Below are 24,793 nucleotides of genomic sequence, written 5' to 3'. Positions count from 1 at the left end.
GATCCAGGATCAATGTTGGAATTTGGAATGATAACAAAACAAAAAATAGACGTACGTACCAAAATGTGAATCTAGGACTTAGCATCCGTAAAATGAGATCTGGATTATTGACAAGGCATTTGATTATTGAAATGGAATTTGAGAATAGAGGATCCATATTGATGATATACTTTGGGATCTTATCATAATGGCATGTACCTATGAAAGTGCCTTGATAATGTGGCAATGTGATGTGGCACTATCTATGATGATAGAGGTATGCCAAAACAAAAGATAGTGCACTGGAAGTCAAAATCTTCATCGAAACAAAGAATATCATGGAATTTGCATCAACATCAAATCCTCATCGAATTGCATCACCAAATTGTGCCAAAATTTGGATGGATGAGACTAACTACTAGAAAATGGAAGGCCTATGAAAATAGAAGGACCAAATAACAAAGTTTTGTTTGACTTGAAGATAGAGGCTTCAACAAAAACTATGCACCAAATTACCAAAAATTGAAGATACCGACCCAAAAGATAGTATAGCATAGAACTTCTCATCTAGGAATTATGCACAAGAGGAAAATGATAAGGAATATTGGGTGTTGAAGAACAAAGATAAAAACACTATTTGGTGTTGGTGCATAACTTTGAGTGCTACTGCCAAAGCTTAGTTCAAGTGCTACTTCTTAACCAACGGACTGTGAGCTTGAGAACTATTCCAAAAGAACATTCTTAGAAGGACATTACTATGCCAAAATAGATTTGGGGGGGGGGGGGCTAAAGGCCTCGTTGTTGCACACATGCGTCACTGTACAAAAAAGGGGGAGCTTCGTCCTATAGACAAAAGTGGCATTGTGATGACTATGAATATAAGGAAGGTAGAAGACCCTCTAGAGAATCCCTCTTGGGAGGTTTTGGGAGGCTTTGGAGGATGTTGCATGGCTAGGAGGTAGGGGATTGGGACCCCTTGTATTCGTTGCATTTCGAGGTTGCCATGTGGCACCAACATGATTATCACAACATTCCAGAGTACTTTCACTAAGCTGCTGCCTATGAACTTTAAAGTACACAAGACTTGTGATAGGTTTTGGCTCTGGTTGAGCCATCTACACAACATAATCATTGGCTAATAGACCAATGTTTGATCAAAGACTTCTTTCTTTTTTGCATCATTCCCTCTTCCCTCCCGCCCATTTTTTTGTCTTTGTTCCTAAAGGTCACATGATGATTGGCAACTTAAGAGGAGGAAACCACATGTAGGCTCTCCATCAAGATTCACAAAACAAACCTTGCCTACACATCCTAGTTTCTTAACCAAGGGAGTCTTTTAACCTTGAAGCTCCTCTCACGAGGGGTCTCCATCTCAACTTCAAGTCTTGGACTCTTTTAGCCTAATATTATTGAGTCTAATTCTCACCATCTTGCCATTATTCTCCCTTCTAGGGCTTGGCATCCCCACATTTGTTCCCAATGGTGAAAGTAGCCCAATAGGTATTGTGGTATGTAAAAGCCCACTCTTAAAAAGATATTGCACTATTTAAGTTGTAAAGACTCTCCACATGATACTCTCCTCTTATGTACATTAATATCACAAATCTCTTCTACAAAATTATCGTACTAAACTTTAAACCAAGTTCAACTCGTTTGTCTCTTGCCTGCCATAGCAGTTTGAGATCTCGCATCTAAAAGAGCATATAAACAACGCGTTTTATCTTGTGCGTTACTCAAAATGTAAGACATTGATGCAAATTATTTGCATCAAAATTCTTCCGGAAACGGTTTACGAGACACCTAATAGTTTCTTTATGTCCTCCTGCATCAACAAAAGTACATCGAGAAAATGGTTTCAGACATGAGAAGGAGAACAGAACCTCGCAATTTGGCCCCTATGTGCAACGACAAATTCACATGTATTGGCATTAGGATTTGATGAAAATACTAAGCGCTAACAAGCTGATAAGAAATCAATTGCCATCTTCAAAAGACTCCAAACAGAAAAGAAGAATTCTCAATGACACAAGCGTAGGATATACGGACTTGCCTCGATCTTAGATGGAGGAGTAGTTGAAGCGAATCGTTGAACAACTTCGCCATCTCTGTTCACCAAGAATTTGGTGAAATTCCACTTGATGGAATCCCCAAATATGCCTCCACCTTTTGCGTTCTTCAGAAATTGGTAGATTGGAGCTCTGTTCTTGCCATTCACGTCCACCTGCCAGGCATCAATCGACATTTGCATAATTCTGTGACCCCGGTAATTCATAACTCCTCACAAGAAGTTTCCCAATGCCAACCCACAGACTCTCACGTCACAAGTCATGCTTCTGACAAATGTTTAATCCTTGCAGAAACCACCCACCTTGTCAAAGATGGGATATTCGGCTTTGAACCTCGTGCACACGAACTCTTGGATTTCATCATTCGAACCTGGCTCTTCTCCACCAAACTGATTGCAAGGAAACGCCAAGATCTCGAGTCCTGCTCACAACTAATCCACATAAGGATAGCTCGGACATCAGTTTATCACCCTGATCCCCAATCTCAGCAATCCCTCCTTCCTCATTTCGGACGTTGCGCCTAACCAAGCTTTAGGAAGAACAAGAAGCGAATTGCAATTCCTTGAACCGTTCAAGCCTAAATCTTCCAGAAATATAAATCGAACCTTGATCCTTGTACTTGCTGTAGATTTCAGTCAGCTCAGTGTAATTGGTGGTTGTTAGACCACTGCACGAGCAAAGATTAATTTACTATCAGTAATCTTTGCAAGTAAGCTGCGATGAACCTTTTATTCCACACAATTCTGTGCTTACCATCGCGACGCCACGTTCACGATCAGAAGAACTTTTCCTTTAAACGTGTTCAGGCTGACATCGTTGCCTCGGATGTCCTGTAACACGAAAACTAGGGCGTTATCACCTCCATCCTTGATGAGATCTTCTCAACAAGTGTGACTGAGCCGGAGGCCGTTGGAGGGCGGCGTGAAACTGAAGAGAGGGAAGCTTACCTTGACAATGAGATCGTAGAGGCTGGCGGGAGAGCTGGCAGCCATGGAGGAGGAGGAGGAATGGGAAGGAGAGAAAAGAAGAAGGAATGGTGGTGGCCATGGCGGCTCTATGCATATGCAATCGAGTTGGGAAAGAAGATAGTGAATAGAAAACACATGCAATAGTCTTCGGATATGCGCTTTCGCTTTCAACTTTTCACATTTTCTTCTTGGTTTATTAAAAAAATTAACTCCTGAATTTTAAAGAGATGATGTGTTTTGAATCGATTGTCATGTGAGTTTTGCCTTGGATTGTCATGCTTGGTGTGTCTTTTCGGAAGTCAGTCTCCAACAATGTACGTGTCATTGTCTAGAATTGTAGCCTTTCTTGAATTGTAGCCTTTCTTGGAGTGCTATGGTGAATGCCTTTGTATTTTCTTTTGGTGCTTTGTAAACATTAATAATTGTCAATGTGGTGAGTGCCTTTGTATTTGCTTTTGGTGCTTTGTAAACATTAATAATCGTCAATGTTTTAGAGCTTGAAGTTTGAAATATCGTTAATAAGCACTGAACGCCTTCCTTGAAGTTGTGGCATGTGGCACTTAGGTGAAGATCTTTCTTGTAATATGTGGCTATCCCATGTCCTTCAATACTTGAAATGTGAATGAAGTTAGGGATGCTCAAGTTTGTTGAGTCCTCTACATGCATTTCATAGTATTATCGTTGCTAGAGCATTTTCACAACATAGTAGATCATTCTGTATGTGTACAATGACATGGTGTTTAGAGATTGCAATGTAGATATGTGATTTTTTTTAAATGCGAAGTTAATCTATTAGAGCCCCCACATGGTTGTCGAATGTAGGTGTATAGGGCTGATGTGTCTACCTTGATTTGCTTGGACTCTAGTTTACTGAGAATTAATAACTTGATGGTGTCACACGCTCGGGGCATTGCCGTGTAAACAAGGCCATGTGACTTGATGTTGGTGAGATTAAAAGCAACTACGAACTCCATGGATAGTTCTTGTGCGTGGTGAATAGTTCTTGCTGCAATTAGTTGTATGGGGAACTCTGCTCATGTAACTATGTTTAAGTTCCTTCTCCTACTGCTGTCTCTTTTAAAACTACTTTCCATGTAAACAGCATTGCTTAGAGTATGCTTTGGCACTGCTTTATGACTGCTTTGTGAGTGCTTTTGCACTCCAAGTTTGGTAGTGCTTTGGCACTGCTTTCTAACTACTTGGTCACTAGTTTGCATTTTTAGACTGCTTTCATGGAATATGCTTTTACCTCAAGGACTTGGTAACTTATCTTCCCTTATAACACTTAATGTAGCAGATAACAATCTCACAAGTGCATTGCCTTCATATCTTGGACGCATGCCTCTACTCAAATGGCTCAACGTTTCCTACAATGGCTTAGAGGGCACAATTCCAAGCGTAGGCATGTTTAAGCATCTTAATACCACATCCTTTCTTGGTAACACTGGGTTATGTGGGCAATTATTCAAAAGATATGCACACTTGCTACTCAACGCCTACACACACATCAACTAGGTCTCTTACCAAAGGTTGTGATCATTTTAGTTGCAACTCTCTTCAGTTTGTTGATTCTACTTTTGTTTGTATACGTTACCAAATTCTATCACCGTCAGAAGCGAAAGCTCCCAAGTTTGGCAAGTCAAGAGTGATTCACAGCGCAAGATCTTTTCAATGTCACAGGACGCTATGCCCAAGAAAACATCATTGGTCAGGGTGGTGCAAGTGTAGTTTACCGGGGTGTTTTGGCACGTGACAGAGTTGTTGCTGTGAAGAAATTCAAAGACGTGATGGATTTTCAAAATACATTTTTGAGAGAGCTGAGAATCCTTGGAAAACTGCAACATAGAAATTTGATTCGAATCCTTGGTTATGTCTCTAATCTAGAGATGAAGGCTTTAGTGCTTCACTTCATGTCCAATGGCAGCCTCACATGACATTTGCACAAATTAGGGCCAGGAGTATCTGATTTGAGCTGATAGTTGCTAGCAACCAATAGGAAATTCTCACCCCAACAAATAGAAATAATCAGGAATTTTTAGCTTTGCAAAACTCGAACCATTGCTAAGGCTACCCCAAAGGGCAAGCCAAAAAGGGGGTTAAGGAACAAGGCCTAGCCATGATATCTTTAGAAATTAAACCCTTAGTTAAGGTACATGCTTTAAAATATTTCAATGTAGGAAGCATTTAAGTAACTACTTAAGAAATAGTTTATTAAAAAAAAGGCAAAAGACAAAAGAAAAGAAAAAAAAAGGGGTTAAAACGGATTTAACTACGAAAAAAAAAAGGGGGGCCTTTTTTCTTTTAAAAGAATGAGATCTATGGATGGAGAGGGGGGAATTTTAGAAAATAAGGAGTAAAGAAAAGGGAGGGGGGGCCTGCACTGCTGAGGACAAGGGAGGGTATGTAGGTAGAAGGTGGAAGAGGAGAGGGGATATGCGGGTGACACATATAACAATGGAAAAGAAAGGGGGGTCCTTTTAACATTGGAAAAAACCTGAGCATCCATGGACGTCGAGGCGACTAGTACTCTTGGCGATGGGCATAGTCGTGAGTAGCAAAACAACCATGAGGTTGTGTCAGATATTGATGGAAGAGGTTAATATGCCATATGAGGTACGGGAGGGAGGCAAAACAATCTGGGAGGTGAGGTAGCACAGGAGCAAGGAGTTGGGAGCTTGATCAATGCGAGAGCACAAAGCAATGGGCAGTGTAGCGCAGTAGGAAGAGAGATAAAGGCTTAGTACTTGGAGAGAGTAGGGAGTATAATTGCGGGCGCATAGCATAGCATGTAGAGGCTTAGTCAATGAGGTGAGAGGAGGGTAGCATAGTTACTTTTATAGGCTAAGTCATCAGGTAATCAGGTGTGTAGGTAGGCTCTAGGGTAGTTAGGTGACATCACTATTTTAGGGAGGTGGGTAGGTAGGTGGCTTTAGGTATAAAAGTGTGTGCCAAGTGGGCAAAAAAATGCAGCGGGCTGGGGGGGGAGGTTTAATAATTGTTCTAGAGAGGCGGGCCGTTTTAGGCAGCTCTAGGGAAAGCCTTAAACTGAGTGCCATTTGGAGAAAGGATTAAGGATTTAAAAATGCAGTTGGGGGGTTTGTTTTTTCTCTTTTAAAATTATTAATTAAATAAATTAAAAAAGGGGGGGAGTTAAGGAAAGATAAATTAGGAAAAGATAACTAATTAAATGAAAATATAGGAAGATTTAAAAAAAGGGGGTTTTTAATAGGAAATATTTTTAAAGGGGGTAAAAGAAAAGGAAAAAAGGGGGGAGGGGGTTCAAAAAAAGTATATATAAAAAAAGGGGGGAAATATATCTCTAAAGAAAAGCATGGGGGGCTCTTTATTTGGTTGTTTATCACCACAATTACGATAGGGCGTAATGGGAATTGTACAAGACAAAATCAAGGGGGGGGGGGTCTTAACAAAAGAAGGGAAGTGTGTGTGTGTGTGTGTGTGTGTGTGTGTGTGTGTGTGTCTATGTGTTTTGCTCTTAGCATGCATACGTTAGCACTTGCAAAGTACCTTAGCTTTCACACAATCGCCTTCCTACCCGATCTTGCTACCAACCTTGCTACTCGATCACATGGAGGAGTGAGGCCTTGTAGGATTCCCCTTCAAATGAACAGAAACTATTGCTTGATGTTGATTTTCTAAGGTCTATTGATTGCATACCCTGAAGGATTCCCATTCAAATGGATGGAAATTGTTGCTTGATGCTGATTTTCTATATCCATATGGACATTTGATGGGATACGAAGGTTGTTACAAGGACAACACTTCTGATAGTAGGTCCCATCATGTGGAGTGAAAAAAAAGAGGAGAACAAAGTTATAGAATCTTTTAGGAACACACCTATGGAAGTGTATATCATTGGGCTAAACTTTCCCCAACATAGAGTTACAAATATTAGCCCATGCTACCACTTTCAAGACTTCCATGGGATTAAATATACTTAAATTTCATATATAGGGTTTTTATAAGCTAGGATTTGAAAAATCTTACCTTATAGAAGAGTCCAAATGCCTTATGTTAATCGATTTGAGTACTTGGGGGGCTAAATTTTATCTTATATTTTGGGCAAATTTATCAAATGGAAATATATAAATATTAGCCCAAGCATCTTGGAGAAGCATCTAGATTTTCCAATGGGATAATATTTGCCCCTTATTTTCTCCTTAAGACTCCCATGGTTACCCGTTTGCCATGAAGCATGTAATTGGCAACATGTCATAGCCTATGATTGAGAATGATCAGGTCAAAGACTCTGGTGCAACCAATAATATGGCATATCATTAAGAAGGGTTTGAATACAAAGAGCCTATACAAAGTGAAGAATATGTGGCAAGAGGGGATGATACCATCCACCCTATTAATGATGTTGTGAATGTGCCATTTGTAGCTAGAGATGGTGGACAAAACCAGCTAGGTGATGTTTTGTACATGCCAAACAATCACCAAGAACTTAGCTTTGGTTGGTCAAATGAGGAAGGAAGACATGTGAGGCTCAACAAGTATGGTTGCTTAATTGAAGAGTTTTGGCATTAAGAATCAGATAGGATGATTGCCTAATGAAAGAAGAAAGGATGACTATTCACATTGGATGTAGGAAGCCCTATTGTGCAAAGTAGTATGTTTGTTGAAAAGGACCATGAGCAAAATAGGAAATTAAAACTTTCGAATAGGAGGATTGAAGACTATAAAAACCCATGAATTTGTACGCAGTTTATCTCAATTTGTGCACATAAACCATGAACATGTTTTCAAGGCATGTCAGTCTAGAAAGGGATAGTGAATAGTCATCCTTTGAAAATTGTGCATACAAAAGTATGGGGCTAGTGTCAAATATGTCTATTAAAGTTGCAAGATACTATATCACTTTTATCAATGACCATATGTGGTTAACATGGGTGTATTTTCTCAAAAACAAAAGACAACTTGATGGATTGGACAAATTCACTCAAATTCATTGAGTTTCAGAGTATTGCCAAGAAGGAATTCAGCACATATGTGAAGTACTTGTGATCATACAATGGTGGTGATTTTATGTCGAGAGAGTTTGATAAATACCTCAAGGAGAATCACATAAGAAGGTAGTTGACATGCAATTTCACATAGCAACAAAGAATTGCATGTGAATCCGTGGATAGGAGGATTGTGTGATGGTAAAAAGTGGGCTAAAATAAAAAAGGGTGAAAACTATGCTAAAAGTTTTGGTGAGGAAAGTTTTGGATTAGGGTTGGTCAGCTCCCCACCTGTGAGCCCCCAAATGAGGAGAGCATTAGGGGGTGAACCTAGGATTTTAGAGAATGCCACATGGAAAGCATTGTGGCTGCCATGTGGGTAGCAATCAGACAAAGACACAAGGAGAGGAAGTACTTGGTAGAGAGAAGCCACCATGGAGGGCAAATTTGAGGCAAAAGTACCCAAAGGATGTCCATGCTTGGAGAAGGCCATTCTGTGCATGGTTTCAGCAAAGGAAGGGCTACATGGATAGGATATTGACATCAACAAGGATCCTAGCAAGAAAAGTAGCCCACATGGGTTTCCCTAGAGGATGTCTGAAGCTCGAAAGGACTTTGGAACAAGGGTGGAATAGCAAGAAGAAGAGGCACATTGTCCGGGGCACATATGGGATGGTTTGGGGGCTTGGGATACTAATCAATACCTAGGTTGTGGATCTTGGCCATAAGCATAGGCCATGTCCCTTCCATGTCCATATATAGGTGTTGATTAGTAGCCCAAGCCCTTATGTTCACATATAGCCTTACGCCATGGCTAAATATAGCCTAAAAGATTTTCACCACTTAAACATCTCTTTAGATGGTTGTCTTTAGGGTAATAGCCTCATCTTCTGGATGTTTCTCTTTAGCCTTAAAACTATCTTTTGTATGGTTCTCTTTAGCCTTAAACCTCTCTTCTAGATGGTCTTCTTTAGCCTTATCCCTAGGGCTTCCTCCCTAGGGTAATACCCTCACCCCTATGGCTAGCTACTGCCATGGTTAGCCAAGGATGTGACACTTTAATACCTAGTTTTGTAACCCATGTTCAAGGACACTAGTGGTCTGGATTACCCATGGCCACTAATCGAAGGGTTGTAGCAAACCCTTGATATGTATCATCAATTTTACTAGGCCATGTTTCCAGGATGGAGGAAGAGATTGTTCTGCCCAAGCATGATTGATCATTAGAAGGAGAGTGTTCTCAGCCCGTTGCACCTCTGTGTCCTAGAGCTCGAGACGAGCGCCCTCGAATCTGTCACTAAGCCACTGAGACATTGGGTCCTGCTCCCTGAGCTTCTCAATGGAGGCGAGGTCTCTCCTCAAAGCCCGCTCTTGCTCTTGAAGGGTACTCCTCCGCCGAAGGGCGTGAGCCTGCAGCTCCTCACTACTCCTCTGAATCGCATCGGCCACCCACGTAGCCCAACCCTCACACAGTGCCGTCTCTGATTGCTCCCAAATCCTTGCCATGACTTGTTGAATCTCCTCATCTTGCAAGAGGTCCTTTGGAATGCGGACCCCCTTCTGAGGGAGACCTCGGCGGGGTTGATCCAAGTGAAGGACCACTAGAGCGTAATATGACATCATGTTACTTGCCAGAATCCCGATAGATCCACCTCTGTCTAGTGCCCAGTCCCCAACATAGAAACAATCTAGTCTCTCTAGCAATCCATCGTGTCTCCTCTATCCAAAGGAGAAGAGAAGGCTGCCAGGTGTCCTGCTGAAATCTGGCTCTCTCCATGGGTCTCTGCCACTGACCATGAAAATGAACTGCTCCCAGGTGCTACGCTCTGTTGCTGGCATCTCAGAAAAAGAGGTTCCGCCCTGCTTGTCTTCTCCAAACTCCAGGTTGTTGAAGTCACCTCCAACAATCCAAGAGTCTACATCCGGAAGACACTCTGACAGTCTCCTCCAAAAGGCCGGGCAGCGCTGTCTGCACACTGAAGCATACACATTCAGGATCCCGATCCTGGACTCTCCCGTTCGAACTCCCATCCAAACTGCCCATCTTGGAATGAGCTCACCCTGATTGTAGACCTTTGGGGCCAAAGTCTGTGAGACTGAGATGCAGACCCCTCCACTCCGTCCTACCGCAGGGGACCACTCCTGTGGACCTCTCCCTGGGAGAAGGTGATGGCGGCGTCTGATGTCTGAAGCTGCAAACATGTGCTCCTAAATCATAAGGATGTCCACTGCCCGTGCTACCACTACCTTGTGCAACTCCTGCCGGAGTATCAAATACTACGGCTGGCTACGAACACGGTCGTGGAGCCTGTGTACGTTCTAACTCACTATGGTCCAGCTCATGAGGACTGGGGAGTCGGGAACAAGGCTCTCCTGTGAGTGGGTGCCTGACTGCTTTGTGTGATTTTGCCAGGGGTTTAGAGGGCGAGTGGTCAATATCCTAGTGAAGGGTATGTCCATGTTATTAACATGGATGTCTACTTGGCCACATACTTAGCAAGCTAGTGTGGTGCATTCCTAGTGAAGGGTATGTCCATGTTATTAACATGGATGTCTACTTGGCCACCGACCTTACACATGACCTCCATGTCCTACATGGGGGTGAGCTTGAAGAGATCTAATGTTGGATGATGAGTTCCATACAATGATCCACTTAGTTCCTAATACTAGGTGTGGTGAAGATGATTGTGGTTAGCTGACTCAATAAGGCCATCATCTCAAAGTGGTCGTAGAGTGGGGCTAAGTGGGATCAAAGTAGAACCAACAAAGCTATTTGGTGGGGAGTGGTTGTATTATTCTTTGTTCTTTGTTGTTGACTCAATTTGTCCAAACTTAACAAAAAACATAATCTTTACAACACATTCTTCTCTTTCAAAGCAAGAAGGTTAAGGTCCTCCATAGTCTTTGTGTAGAAGAGGTTTAATGGTAGACAAGGGAGTGAGGCATATTTTGTGACTAGGCCACTCAATGTAGCAAAGTTAATAGTCATGGTTGCTTAAAAGGTCATGAATGATAATAGGGATAGATCTCACAAACCCTAGAGTTTCTAAAGGCCTTTCATAGGGCTTTCAACATAAAAGTGAGTACCTTACTACTCTTATAATTGTTTACTTTTTGACAAATAGTGTAGAATAGTCTTTCTTATTTTTTTTCAAAGAGAGCCCATGCAAGGGAATCACCCCATGAGACACTCCATGATCTTTTGGCCTTTCTTCTATAGATTCTTCATCTTCACCCATACTTCAATTACTTCTAAATCCAATGAATCTATAGGCTAACGAGGATTCATCAGACACCCTTCTTCATCTCTTTTCTTGTGGTGGCATGGGTTCTTTAGATGAGCTTTAGATATCCAAGAGGAGACAAAAGTGTTCTTTGCCTTCTATCCATCACCCCTAAAAATATTGACGTATATAAACATTCTCTCTCTCTCTCTCTCTCTCTCTCTCTCTCTCTCTCTCTCTCTCTTCTTACAAGAATGCATGTGTGGAACAATGCAAGAGACACAATTCTTTCAATCTTCCTCTATCTTCACCATAGCTTCTCCTTCACCTTCGTAACTCATCTCAATGCTTGTACACTCTTACCTCTAATGTAAGGGTGCTATTCACACACACACACACACACTTGCAATGTTTGCAATAAATATCTTAACACTCCCCCTCAAGCTCAAAAATGAGCTTGCACATGATGTATGCTCAATGCTTTTTGGATGTACTTGAACTTCTCTTTCTCGAGTGCATTTGTAAATATATCAACTACTTGTTCGTTCATCTTCACATACTCCAAGTGTCTCTCTCCACTAATGACTTTCTTTTGAATGAAGTGATGATGCACTTCAATATGTTCTGTCCTAGCATTATATATAGGATTCTTTGTCACAATAGATTGTGATATTTCCACCAATCTCAATCTCTAACTCATTGCATAGAAACCTTAACCATGCTTCCTCACAATCAGCATCTATAGCTCCATTATACTCAACCTTTGTACTAGAAGATACTCTTGGGTGTCTTTAACTCACCATGGCACTTCCTTGTGTAAATGCATATCTGCTTATGCTTCTCCTATCGAACACATTGCCAGCCCAATTTTCACCAATGTATCGATAGTGTTCTATGTTTCTGTCCTTCTCATAGAACAAGCCATATCCACAATTAGCTTTCACTTATCTCATGATTCTTCTCACTGCATCTAAGTGGATTTTGCATGGCTTTTGCATAAACTGGATTATGACTCCAATACAATAGCTCAAATCCAATCTAGTTATGGTAAGGTAGGTGAAACTTTCTATCATCTTGCAATACATCACAACGTCCTTGATGTATGCACCATCAATACCAAGCTTTCCATTCTAATCCATAGGTGTGTATATTGGCTTACACCCTATCATGCCAAACCTCCCCAACATTTTAAGAAATACTGTGGTTGCGAGGTGGTTGCATGAACCAAATTCCTTTGGCTTTGTCACCACCTCACTTATTTGAAAGTATCTCAACTATTTGAGGTCTTTCATGTCAAACTCCTTGCTTATAAATCCTTTGATGTATGCAATGTTCTCCCTTTTCCCTTGTAACAACTATTATCCGCATAAATGACCAGTATCACCATGCCTTTCTCTAGGTGCATCACACACAAGGAGATGTGCACATATGCTACAACAAATCCAATGCTTATAAAGGCCTTGCTTATCCATTCACACCATGCTCTTAGTGTTTGATTTAGCACATAGATTGCTTTCTTCAATATGCATACTTTTTTGAGGGATGCACATAACCTTCTGATTGTTATATGCAGACTTCCTCTTTGAAGCTCCCATTTAGAAATGCATTTTTCCTATCCATCTGCCACAATTTCTAGCCCTTGATTATAGCTAATGTAATCATGGTTTTCATAGTTATCTTGGCTATGGGATTGAATGTTTCTTCATAATTCATCCTATATGTCTAAGCATATCCTTTTGTTCCAAGTATTGCCTTGTATCCTTTAGCAAACTGTCTACATTGCCCTTCAATTTGTACACCCACTTGCATCCAATAGCACTGTTCCCAATGGGTAGTCTTAACTAATCATGTGTCTCATTTTAATGAATGCATCCATCTCAGCATCCATGGCTTCTCTCCTATCCTTCTTGCTAGTGCCTTCCCAAAAGCTAGTAGGTTCTACATTTGATGTCATGTATGCATAATGCATGTACACATAACCATTGTATGTCCCTGTCTCGAAGACTAGATGCTTAACCTTGTTGATCTTCTCACCTGTATTTCATCCCCTTGTAAATTTTATTGCCTTGCATGTGGTGGTACATACTTTTTAATGTTTTGCATACTCAAAAGTTCTCACTACTGAAATATCATGCTTTTTATTCATACTTCTTGTTGGAAATGAAATCCCACCAGAGGGTATCCCATAGTAGAAGAATGATAGAGCATCCTAGGAACTACATGCATAAGTGTTTCACTATGAAATCAAACTTCTTAACTTATGTATACTTCACAATCATAGATGTGTGTGCAACCCAGTCAATATTAGTGCATCCAAGACAAATATAAAATCACCATGATATATTTTCATCCAAAACTAGACACAATACAAAGAGATGCAGAGTAAAACTAAACACAATACAAAAGAGATGCAAAGCCCAAATCGTGGTCATCTTACTATATGCCTAACACTCCTAGATCTTTGAGCGTGCAAGCTCCTTTACGTTTATGTAGACTCTTTGTCTAGTGATTCACCTTACTGCCTGAGTAGTCAGCCCTTCTTCCCCTCTCGCCGCCCTTTGCGTCCCCTCTCTATCGCTGTCCGAGTACTAGACGGACATATTCATTGGGTGCCCCCCTTACACAGCTAGTTGAGCTTTTCCGAGAGTCCCTCAACTTCCATGCAGGTCAAATAGCCCACAAGAGTCTGGAATTGTTGCTTATGACCCCCTACAACTCGTTTTTTTGGACCTGGGTGCTCCCGCACAGCTGCTCATGCTATTCCAAGGGCTCTCTTAGCTCCTACAAAGTTCAAATAGCTCCCATGAGTTTTTTGGCTAGTCATCTATGGCCTAAACTAGTTTGGAAGGCTTCTTTTTGGTTCCTGATCCTCGGGAATAGCCCCTAGCTTGCTCCTCGCAAACCCAACCTTCTCCCCAGTGGCTGGTGCCACAGCTGAGCCTGCTTGCCTCCTTTTCCTTGGCCTGTGGACAACTTCTTCCAATTCCTTTGCAGCCCTTTGCTACAAGCTTGATACAGAGATAACTTCTCTTGATCTAAGTCTGTAGCCTTTTGTATGCCTCCTTCACCTCCTGGATGTAGGCACAAGGGAAGCCCTACCGCTGCTCCTTTCTACTCTATATCTATTGCTTTAAGTGATGAAAAATGAGTCCTAATGAACTCCTTTTAGAGGCCCCAAAGACCTTTCAAAAAATTGACCAACTAGCCCTTATTTGGGCTGACTAGTGTTCAGCCCCTTTTCCTTTAAAGGCTAGCCTAGTTGGCTGGCTTGGGCTAGCCCAATTATGCCCCACCTCAAGTTTTGCCTTGTCCTACACCCAACCCTTTTCTCGTGAGAAAGAAGTACTAGTTTACTTCATTCTAAATCAGTTTTAAAGTTTAGTATATATAGACTCTATAATCAAGCTTTATTTAGTCCAGTTCTAAAGTTTTGTTTAAATAGATTTTATAGTCATCGTCAAGCCTTTTTAGTGCAAATAGACTATGTAGTCAAGACTACTTCATAACAACAACGATGACTTTTTTCTTATAGCCATTCTTGTGTCTTTCCAAAGTTACAATGGGTCTTTTCTCTTTATGATCATTTAATCCTGATACCATGTAGCTGTTAGTAGTGTTTTTTTCTTCAAAAAACCCCCCTTTGAGAAACGAGAGCCTAAGTGGACTACCCTACTATCCTTACCCTTGAGAAATGATAGCCTAAAATGGGTGATTATGCTCTAAACTTAGTAGCGAAAATTAGCCATAAATCATAAAATGCTTATTTTGCTGCATATAACTTTATTAAATGGTGTAACAAACATGTAATATATCTAAATATTCTCTTGCCATTTGATTTGATATGCTACCTGACCCAATATGGATTTGTCAATCAAGAGATATAGGTTGTCAAAGTTTGACCTTTTAGGCAATCAAGATAGATTTTTTCAAAAAAATTTGAATGCTAGCTTTTGGTCCCCAAACCCAAATGAGCACCTAATTTTCTAATATTCGCCTTTTAAAAAACTAGCTTAAACCTCTAAGGGTGTATCACTTATGCCTTCATATTAGGTTGTATACATGTATGACTTTTCCATCTAGAATAAGCATTTTTATTTCTTTCGCTCTAAAAAATTACATCTAACCATGATGGAAATGATCATGATCGATGGAGTTATTGAATCATCAGCTTAGGGTTTTCTCTCCTAACTATTGGTATGTTGTCCTTCTCTCTGAGTTTGATTATATATTTACTATTGCCACAAGAACACGACTAAGTTTTGGCATTTAGTTTTAAGGTTTAGTGCAAATAGATTGTGTAGTCACTTTAGCTAATCTGTATTCACTTTATAAGGACAAGAATGACTATATATTGTGTGTTGAGGATTTAAAGATTGTTTCATTGAGATGGTTTTGCTAATATAAATTCTTATACTATTCCAAGAGTAACGATATTTTATCTTTATGATCATAGAATTTTGATACCAAGACTTGGTAGGCACTTCAAATGAGGTGTTATAAATGTATGAGTTTCCCATAGGGGATAATTTCTATTACTTTGGCTCTATAAATATGTCTATACCATGATGAGAATGTTCATTTTCTATCCATAATGAGAATGCTCATGATGTCATCCTTCATGCATATGGTGATATCTTTACTATTGCCACAAGAACATGGCCAAGTTGATGGCCTTAGTGTACAACCAATAATTTATTCTCATGGTCCTTTTCAGTTCTTATATTCTTTAAACTAAATCTTTTCAGCTTTGGTCATTCCAATTGAAAAGAAATAAAAAATAAGTAAAGGCCATATATATCTCTCAAGTAACAATGTGATTCCTATACTATCTTTGTGCGAGACTTTAGAATACTATTTGAGAGAGAGAGAGAGAGAGAGAGAGAGAGAGAGATGTACTCATGGATTTTGAGGGATAGGTGATATGGGAGCTTTGAAATGTGAGATCAAGTGCAATAAGGGTGATTTGATGGGGGGGGGGAGAGAGAGAGAGAGAGAGAGTCCAAGTGCAATGTACCTATGAAAAAAAGAAGAAGAAGTATGTGGCTTAGCTCACAATCATCCATCATGGGCGCCTGACCTTATAAAAATTCTCGTGAGAAAGAAGTACTAGTTTACTTCATTCTAAATCAGTTTTAAAGTTTAGTATATATAGACTCTATAATCAAGCTTTATTTAGTCCAGTTCTAAAGTTTTGTTTAAATAGATTTTATAGTCATCGTCAAGCCTTTTTAGTGTAAATAGACTATGTAGTCAAGACTACTTCATAACAACAACGATGACTTTTTTCTTATAGCCATTCTTGTGTCTTTCCAAAGTTACAATGGGTCTTTTCTCTTTATGATCATTTAATCCTGATACCATGTAGATGTTAGTAGTGTTTTTTTCTCAAAAAACCCCCTTTGAGAAATGAGAGCCTAAGTGGACTACCCTACTATCCTTACCCTTGAGAAATGATAGCCTAAAATGGGCGATTATGCTCTAAACTTAGTAGCGAAAATTAGCCATAAATCATAAAATGCTTATTTTGCTGCATATAACTTTATTAAATGGTGTAACAAACATGTAATATATCTAAATATTCTCTTGCCATTTGATTTGATATGCTACCTGACCTAATATGGATTTGTCAATCAAGAGATGTAGGTTGTCAAAGTTTGACCTTTTAGGCAATCAAGATAGATTTTTTCAAAAAAATTTGAATGCTAGCTTTTGGTCCCCAAACCCAAATGAGCACCTAATTTTCTAATATTCGCCTTTTAAAAAACTAGCTTAAACCTCTAAGGGTGTATCACTTATGCCTTCATATTAGGTTGTATACATGTATGACTTTTCCATCTAGAATAAGCATTTTTATTTCTTTCACTCTAAAAAATTACATCTAACCATGATGGAAATTATCATGATCGATGGAGTTATCGAATCATCAGCTTAGGGTTTTCTCTCCTAACTGTCAGTATGTTGTCCTTCTCTCTGAGTTTGATTATATATTTACTATTGCCACAAGAACACGACTAAGTTTTGGCATTTAATTTTAAGGTTTAGTGCAAATAGATTGTGTAGTCACTTTAGCTAATCTGTATTCACTTTATAAGGACAAGAATGACTATATATTGTGTGTTGAGGATTTGAAGATTGTTTCATTGAGATGGTTTTGCTAATATAAATTCTTATACTATTCCAAGAGTAACGATATTTTATCTTTATGATCATAGAATTTTGATACCAAGACTTGGTAGGCACTTCAAATGAGGTGTTATAAATGTATGAGTTTCCCATAGGGGATAATTTCTATTACTTTGGCTCTATAAATATGTCTATACCATGATGAGAATGTTCATTGTCTATCCATAATGAGAATGCTCATGATGTCATCCTTCATGAATATGGTGATATCTTTACTATTGCCACAAGAACATGGCCAAGTTGATGGCCTTAGTGTACAACCAATAATTTATTCTCATGGTCCTTTTCAGTTCTTATTTTCTTTAAACTAAATCTTGTCAGCTTTGGTCATTCCAATTGAAAAGAAATAAAAAATAAGTAAAGGCCATATATATCTCTCAAGTAACAATGTGATTCCTATACTATCTTTGTGCGAGACTTTAGAATACTATGAGAGAGAGAGAGAGAGAGAGAGAGAGAGAGAGAGAGAGAGAGAGAGAGAGAGAGATGTACTCATGGAAATTGAGGGATAGGTGATATGGGAGCTTTGAAATGTGAGATCAAGTGCAATAAGGGTGATTTGATGGGGGGAGAGAGAGAGAGAGAGAGAGAGAGAGAGAGAGAGAGAGAGAGAGAGAGTCCAAGTGCAATGTACCTATGAAAAAAAGAAGAAGAAGTATGTGGCTTAGCAATGTACCTACGAAAAGAAAAGAAGAAGAAGAAGTATGTGTGTGTGTGAGAGAGAGAGAGAGAGAGAGAGAGAGAGAGAGTCCAAGTGCAATGTACCTATGAAAAGAAGAAGAAGAAGTATGTGACTAAGCAAGGTATAAGGGAAAGTGTGTTCACACACACACACACACTCCAACAGGGACACACATGGACTTTCTCTTGAGTGCATAACGACATGCTATTTTTGCGAGACAGAAGGGTTTTCTTTTTCTTTCTTTTTTCTAAGTGGGTTTTTATATGTAATATACTTCACTTTTAACCATTTAAGTAAAATAAGCACCCACATCCCAAAGAGATATATATTGACTTGCATTGAGGGATGTAAGTAAATAAAGGGTTTTTCTTTATGGACTTGAGTCTTTAATAGTCTAGATGTAGACCAAGTAAGTTGTCATGTGACATGCTTCAAGTTTAGCCATTGAAAATTGTTTTAAAGTTTGCTAATTGTTTGGCTTAACCTTTAAAACATATAATGAGTGCTAGTCTTGCCTCATTTGAAAGAACAAGCTATTGACTCGCTATCTCTCCATGTTATCATCGACCATCAATAACGGAGTGGTTAAGACTATGCGCTAGGCCGAGTCTTTAATGATTTGTGGTGGCTAGTGACACTCGTGAGCCACTTTTGAGAATTGGTTGATTATCCTTCTTGCACACAACCATGAGGACCTTGACAACTTGCTATTGTGGCATTGTTGACACATGTAGTTGGGTGCACTATTACAATGAAACAATAGATTTGTAGAGCTTGTCAAAATAAGAACTAGCGACATGTTGATTATTGAGAGTATGTCTTTATTTGAACAAGTGTTCTAGCTCATCTTAGTCACTACCATTAGTGTAGTGTGCCGCTTGGTGCAATTAGGTGGCTGACTTCTTACACTTGTCCCTTGCTACTGGCCTATGCTCAAAAAGTAAATAGAGATAAAGGTCACATGGCAAGTGAATGCCTTCATGATACCTCCTAAATTGAATATAGCACTTGTGTGTGCACATGTGCATGTACGTTTTGTTTGATTCTTTGTAGTGCACCAATTATTAAGAAGCACTTTGTTTGCCATGCTAATATGGAAAATTTTTATCTAGTGGGTTAGGTGATTTTAATCCTGATGTTTGGTTGGGAGAGTTATGCGGCGTAAGGTGCAAGCAACAACCTAGTAAAGGATGTGTTGTTGCATGTAAGATGGGATAATATTTGGAAAGGTGTTGGGGAGGCAGCTCACAAATGTTGAGGGCTATTACAAAGGTGAGAAAGGTTGATGGATGATGATTTCCGGGCAATAATTGGACGGCGAGGGTGGTGTGGTGCAACACGCATGTGCATGAGAAGGGCTTGGAGAGGGCAAGGCATGGACTCGCAAGTGAGATTATGTGGTTTAGGGATGGGAAGTGTATGTGCAAAGAGGGGTGTGGCCAAATTCAAAACTCAAGCTACCTATTGAGTGTGTAAAAACCCTTTGAATTGAAGAGGAGAGAGGAGTTGAGAGGAATGGTGGTGTTGGGCAAATTGGGGTGGAGGAGGCAAGTCCTTCCCATCATCTTCCCCCCCTTCTTCTTCTTCACTTCCTCTCCTCACCGCATCTCCATGGCCTCTTCCAATGCCTCCCCTCCTCCCCTTCAGGTATCTCCTCTCAATTTCCTTTCTGTTTATCATCGCTTTTGCCTTTTCCTTACCTCGCTTCTCTCTTTCTCCTTTCCAGATCTCCCGCCGCTTAGAACCCTTCAAGACTACCATCTTCACCCAAATGAGCATCCTTGCTGTCAAACATCAGGCTATCAATCTCGGGCAGGGTTTCCCTAACTTTGACGGCCCTGACTTTGTGAAAGATGCGGCTATTGAGGCTATCCAGGCGGGCAACAACCAGTATGCCAGGGGTTTTGGTGTTCCTCAGCTCAACATGGCGATTGCTGAGAGGTTTCAGAAGGACACCGGGCTTTTGGTAGATCCCGAGACTGAAGTTACGGTTACTTCGGGCTGCACTGAAGCAATAGCGGCCTCAATGATCGGGTTAGTGAACGCGGGGGACGAGGTCATTCTGTTCGCTCCTTTTTATGATTCCTACCTTGCAACCCTGTCGATGGTAGATGCCAAGGTTAAAACTGTTACCTTGAGGCCACCAGATTTTGCGGTGCCGGAGAAAGAGCTCCGCGAAGCTTTTTCAAAAAAAACGAGGGCTATCATGGTTAACACTCCTCATAATCCCACAGGGAAGGTGTTTTCTCGCAAGGAACTTGAACTTATTGCCTCCTTATGTAAAGAACATGATACTCTCGCTTTTACGGATGAGGTTTACCATAGGCTTACGTTCAATGCAGAGCATATTTCTTTGGCGTCCATAGAAGGAATGTATGAGAGAACCGTAACAATGAATTCTTTAGGGAAAACCTTTTCCTTAACTGGTTGGAAGATTGGTTGGGCTGTTGCACCCCCGGGTTTGACGTGGGGACTTCGGCAGGCACATGCATTTTTGACATTTGCTACTGCTACACCGTTCCAATGGGCTGCAGTTGCTGCCCTTAATGCACCTGATACTTTCTATAAGGATCTTATCCAAGATTATTCTGCCAAAAAGGATATCTTGGTTAAGGGCCTGATGGAAGTGGGGTTCAAAGTGTATGAGCCGCAAGGCACTTATTTTGTCATGGTGGATCACACTCCCTTTGGCTTCGACAATGATATAGAGTTCTGCAGGTATTTGATCGAGGAAGTGGGTGTCGTTGCAATTCCTCCCAGCGTGTTCTATTTGAACCCAGTGGATGGTAAAGATCTAGTAAGGTTTGCCTTCTGCAAGGATGAAGACACTCTCAGGAAAGCTGTGGAAAGAATGAAGCTGAAGCTGAAGAAAAGAATTGTCGCCCATGTACGATGAGCGGCAGCAGACTACACAATTACAAACTTCACAGCTGCTTCAGCGGGATGACCAAAGATTTCTCTTGAACCACTTACGTTTCTCCTTGATCACTTTCTTTTTTTGCGGGAAATTGAGCATGAATTGATCCCATCTTTTATCATACCAAACTCAGTATTGCTCTTTCAGAGAGGCACATACTTAGAGGTTTTATTGCTGATTGAGCAAATGGTTACCACATGAATTTGAATGAAAACTTTATCAGAGGGAATACTCTGTCTGCAATGTTGGTTGTAAAAGTTCAGGATCAACGTTCTTTGGAAGCAGTCTATAAAATGGCTAGATTACTTGAAGTTATTCGGAAATGTAAGTATTCAAGAGCAGTTAAAGTGAGCACTCGGCAAGTTTTTGAAGCAGTCGAGAAAAAGGCTGGGAGTGTTTAGAGCATGAATAGTTTTTAACAAGGAATAGATTGCGTCATTCAGAAATTATGACGTATGTGTACACCAATATGATGAAGAGAGGAGAAGTTTTTGTACCCAGTTACTTAGAGCGTGTAAGAAGGGGTTTGACATATTTGAAGAAGGGGGAAGATAGAAGAGAGAGAGAGAGAGAGAGAGAGAGAGAGAGAGAAGCAGGAGAGCTTGAGTGGATTAGGGAAAGTCTTGGGGTCACATCAATGTGCGGTACAATGGGTGGAGGATTGACTTTTGGACCCCCTCAGAGAGAGAGACAGAGAGAGAGAAGCAGCTTGAGTGGATTAGGGACTCTTGGCTCACATCAATCTGCGGTACAAGGGGTGGACGGTTGACTTCTGTACCCCCTCAAACTTCAAAGTCCTTTATTTTAGCCCCACCCAATAGCTAGATCTACTGCTAATCCCCATAACAAGGCTCATTTTTCTCCTTAATTACAGCCATCCCTTCCCAAGGATTTTACTCTTGAGGTTTAAATCTGATAACTGACCCAGGAAGAGGGAACTCCAGCAGTGGATGCTGTTCATCATCCTGCTGAATAAGGTGTGTTGCCCTATAAGCTAGCTTGTCTCTGCATTTTTTGCTTAGAAATGTTCGTTTGGGAGAGACTAAAATGAAATTGTATAGTCTTCACAAGCAGTTGCAGCTGAATGAAGAGAACGTAGACTACTTTTTGTTAGCCTTCTTCTTTAGTGCTAGCCTTCGTCATGGCTAAGTCTACCCTTCTCCTCCAGAGTGCTGACAGAAACTCAGTATGAAGACCTTTTTGGCCTGCCCTGGGGGTTAGGCTATAGTTATGCCATTTTTTGTCAGAAGGGAAAAATGTATGATTTTTTATTTTATTAAAACGAATTTTCTGATTGGTGACAGTCGTTACCCTTTGCACGTGTCCATATTTGTCTTTCTTCTACTGGTTGAACCGTGTGGGTCCATGCGTAGTCTTTTTGGTCCTTCCGCGTGCAGCCGCAGTTTCCTCTTGCATGCATGGGCAGTGGTGCACATGTTTGGTTTTAACTGGCCTTCGTGCTGCTTGCTGGATGCTCAACTATGGGTCAGTGTGTGGATATGCATGTGTGAGAATATGTTTATACTCCCATCGTTGGCTGATGAGGTCGGTGGGGATGTCATAGTCACTAGTCCCCTCTGTGCATGATGGAGTCTATGGTTTTGCACCTTGTGACTATCATGAGATTGAAACTGTACTACATGTTGTGTTCTTAGAGGATGAATTTGAGCAAGTTCCTACACACACACACACACACTTTTTTTTTTGGTAAATCCATGAGAGGTATATTATCAGCAAGATTTACATGAGGGTCTCAAAAAAACAGAGAGCCTCAACAGGAAATCAAAAGCAAAGAGAAACTATTTCCAGGCATGACTGAGGAAGATCTCCTTGATGGCAAGCATCATAGATAGATTGCCGTAGTAGATAGATTGCCGTAGGGAGATAAGGTGACGTGGTTGATTGGTCTACCACGTGTCAACTTTTGCGTGGACGTGTATGGTGATGATGTGACACTCGAGATAAGCCCATCACGTGTCGCTTTGTGGGTCATTGGAATCCTTTGCAGATGCTTCAGAATCTTCTAGATTTCATTCTCTCTTTCGTGATTGCTTAGAGGTCCGCCGACGAAGGCATGAAAGCGTTGGCGGCTATTCTAGCGTTGGCGGTTATAGAGTAGGCTGCTCATTACAAGAACTCGTGAGTGTACACACACACACACACACACGCATGCACGCACATACCATAATTGTTGCTAATCTTTGCTAAAGCATTTAATTTTGCTTGATATTGACATGATGGTGTCGCTTGATCACTTGTTTGGACCAATAAAAAGAAACCTGCTGAATTGAGTTATACACCTTAGAAAATTAATGGGCGGACAAGAGACTTATAGCAGTCAAATTGCATATAGACTGAACTAAACAATGAAAGAGCAGCAGAGAACTCGTGAATTTGCAAAACGGATATATTGTGTTATGCTTCAACAGAGACAAAAAACAACTCAACCTCAAAATGGGTTATTACAGGTCTTTTATAGCTGTCCATATCCATTCCGACTATTATAAGTCTGCAGTCAGTTATATCTTTTAGTAACAGCCCTTGTTACAAAACATCATACTATTGCATTAGCCCACTACTTATCAGTTATAGAAAGTGGTATCCACTACATACTTAGTAATTGCCTTGTGCCATGGGATTGACTTATCCTAACCTATGTTGACCCTAGGTTATTGGCCACGTAGGTGGAGACTGAGTCTTTAACACCTAGCACTTTCGGTGGAGAGACTTTTTCTCAAAAAGTTGGAGACTCAAACCCTTTACTAGAAATAATCCTTCAGATCAAGCTTGAAACTGTGTGTCACTACCAGGTCAATTTTTTTAATTTGACTGACAATAGGGTCAGCTGGGGGCTAGTCTTCCTCTGTGTCATGCTGCTCTGCATTAGCTATATATTCTGTTGCTTCTGTAGTCTTAGGTGGACCAACACACCATGATTGAGTTGGGCTACTCATAGCACCCATTTTGTCAAGTTGAATCAAAAACTCATCCTTCATTTCTTGCATCTGATCAGCTCCCATTTTGTCAAGTTGAATAAAAAACTCATCCTTCATTTCTTGCAGCCATGCTTTGATAGTTGGCATGCATTCTTGTTGTACTTTGACTTGCCTTGTCAATTTTTCTATGTATCTATTTTACTGTTCCTTGGACCCGTGGTATTCTTTAGCCATCTCTACAACCTCTACATGTGCATTAGCCAGCTCTTTCTCAAGTTCTGTCTATTTGAGAAGGAAACTCTTTGCTGCCTCTTTTTCTTTCGTAACTCCTGTACTTGCTTTTGCAATTCCTGGTTCCTTTTTCTTTGCTAATCACAGTAGTCTTTCATTATGATTAAGGCATGGTCTACCTCCACTGTTGACCCCTCCTCATGCATCCTCTTTTCCAATGTATCCGATGTCAGGGTATCTGAAAGAACAGTAAGTTTTTGTAGCAGTGAGAAACCACCTACCGGGCTATGTGGAGGAGTATTGAGTACGATTCTCAGGAGGTCATCTTCTGGCTGCACCCTTGTCTATTTCGCTACTGTGTTTGCTCTTGGATTTAGCTTAATCTTCCTTGTTGCTGGCTTCCCTGATTTGCTTGGGAGCTCTGCTTCTTTGGCAATGGGGCTATCCCATAACAATTCTGCTAATGATGTTCCATACACCGCCGCTTGCATGCTCTCTTCATGTGAATAGTTGGTGGCCTCCAAATCTTGTACCAAGGCATCTTCTGGATCACCAAATGTGTTCAGAGTGCATTCAACAAATGAAAACACAGAACACATGTCAACTCAAATACAACAAGTGCAAGGAGTTGGACAAGAGACAG

At 40.6% G+C, this 24,793-nt stretch overlaps 2 protein-coding genes across 3 annotated transcripts; one reads left to right on the top strand and one right to left on the bottom strand.

The window, feature by feature from the left end:
- Nucleotides 1-1,513: 1,513 nt before the first annotated feature.
- Nucleotides 1,514-3,117, bottom strand: LOC147901177 (putative phospholipid hydroperoxide glutathione peroxidase). Of its 2 annotated transcripts, none has more exons than XM_087375555.1 (6): nt 2,993-3,117; nt 2,799-2,875; nt 2,651-2,712; nt 2,348-2,466; nt 2,026-2,200; nt 1,514-1,801 (listed from the first exon to the last, which is right to left on the bottom strand). In XM_087375555.1, exons 1-6 carry the CDS (start codon nt 3,035-3,037, stop codon nt 1,713-1,715), a joined length of 567 nt encoding a protein of 188 aa, XP_087231681.1. In that variant the 5' UTR covers nt 3,038-3,117; the 3' UTR covers nt 1,514-1,712. The 2 variants fall into 2 exon arrangements, with proteins under 2 accessions (XP_087231681.1, XP_087231682.1); XM_087375556.1 differs by having other exon boundaries at nt 1,515-1,801; nt 2,030-2,200.
- Nucleotides 3,118-19,444: 16,327 nt separating this feature from the next.
- On the top strand, nt 19,445-22,229 carry LOC147901176 (Pyridoxal phosphate (PLP)-dependent transferases superfamily protein). The gene is made up of 2 exons (XM_087375930.1): nt 19,445-19,713; nt 19,793-22,229. Exons 1-2 carry the CDS (start codon nt 19,582-19,584, stop codon nt 20,960-20,962), a joined length of 1,302 nt encoding a protein of 433 aa, XP_087232056.1. The 5' UTR covers nt 19,445-19,581; the 3' UTR covers nt 20,963-22,229.
- Nucleotides 22,230-24,793: the final 2,564 nt, after the last annotated feature.

This window comes from Dipteris shenzhenensis, chromosome 6 (genome assembly GCF_047967505.1).
Source record: "Dipteris shenzhenensis isolate YYH24624 ecotype China chromosome 6, Dip_SZ_1.0, whole genome shotgun sequence".
Lineage (NCBI taxonomy): Eukaryota > Viridiplantae > Streptophyta > Polypodiopsida > Gleicheniales > Dipteridaceae > Dipteris > Dipteris shenzhenensis.
The sequence above is the reverse complement of the archived record's forward strand: the minus strand, read 5'-3'. Positions and strand labels throughout refer to the sequence as shown.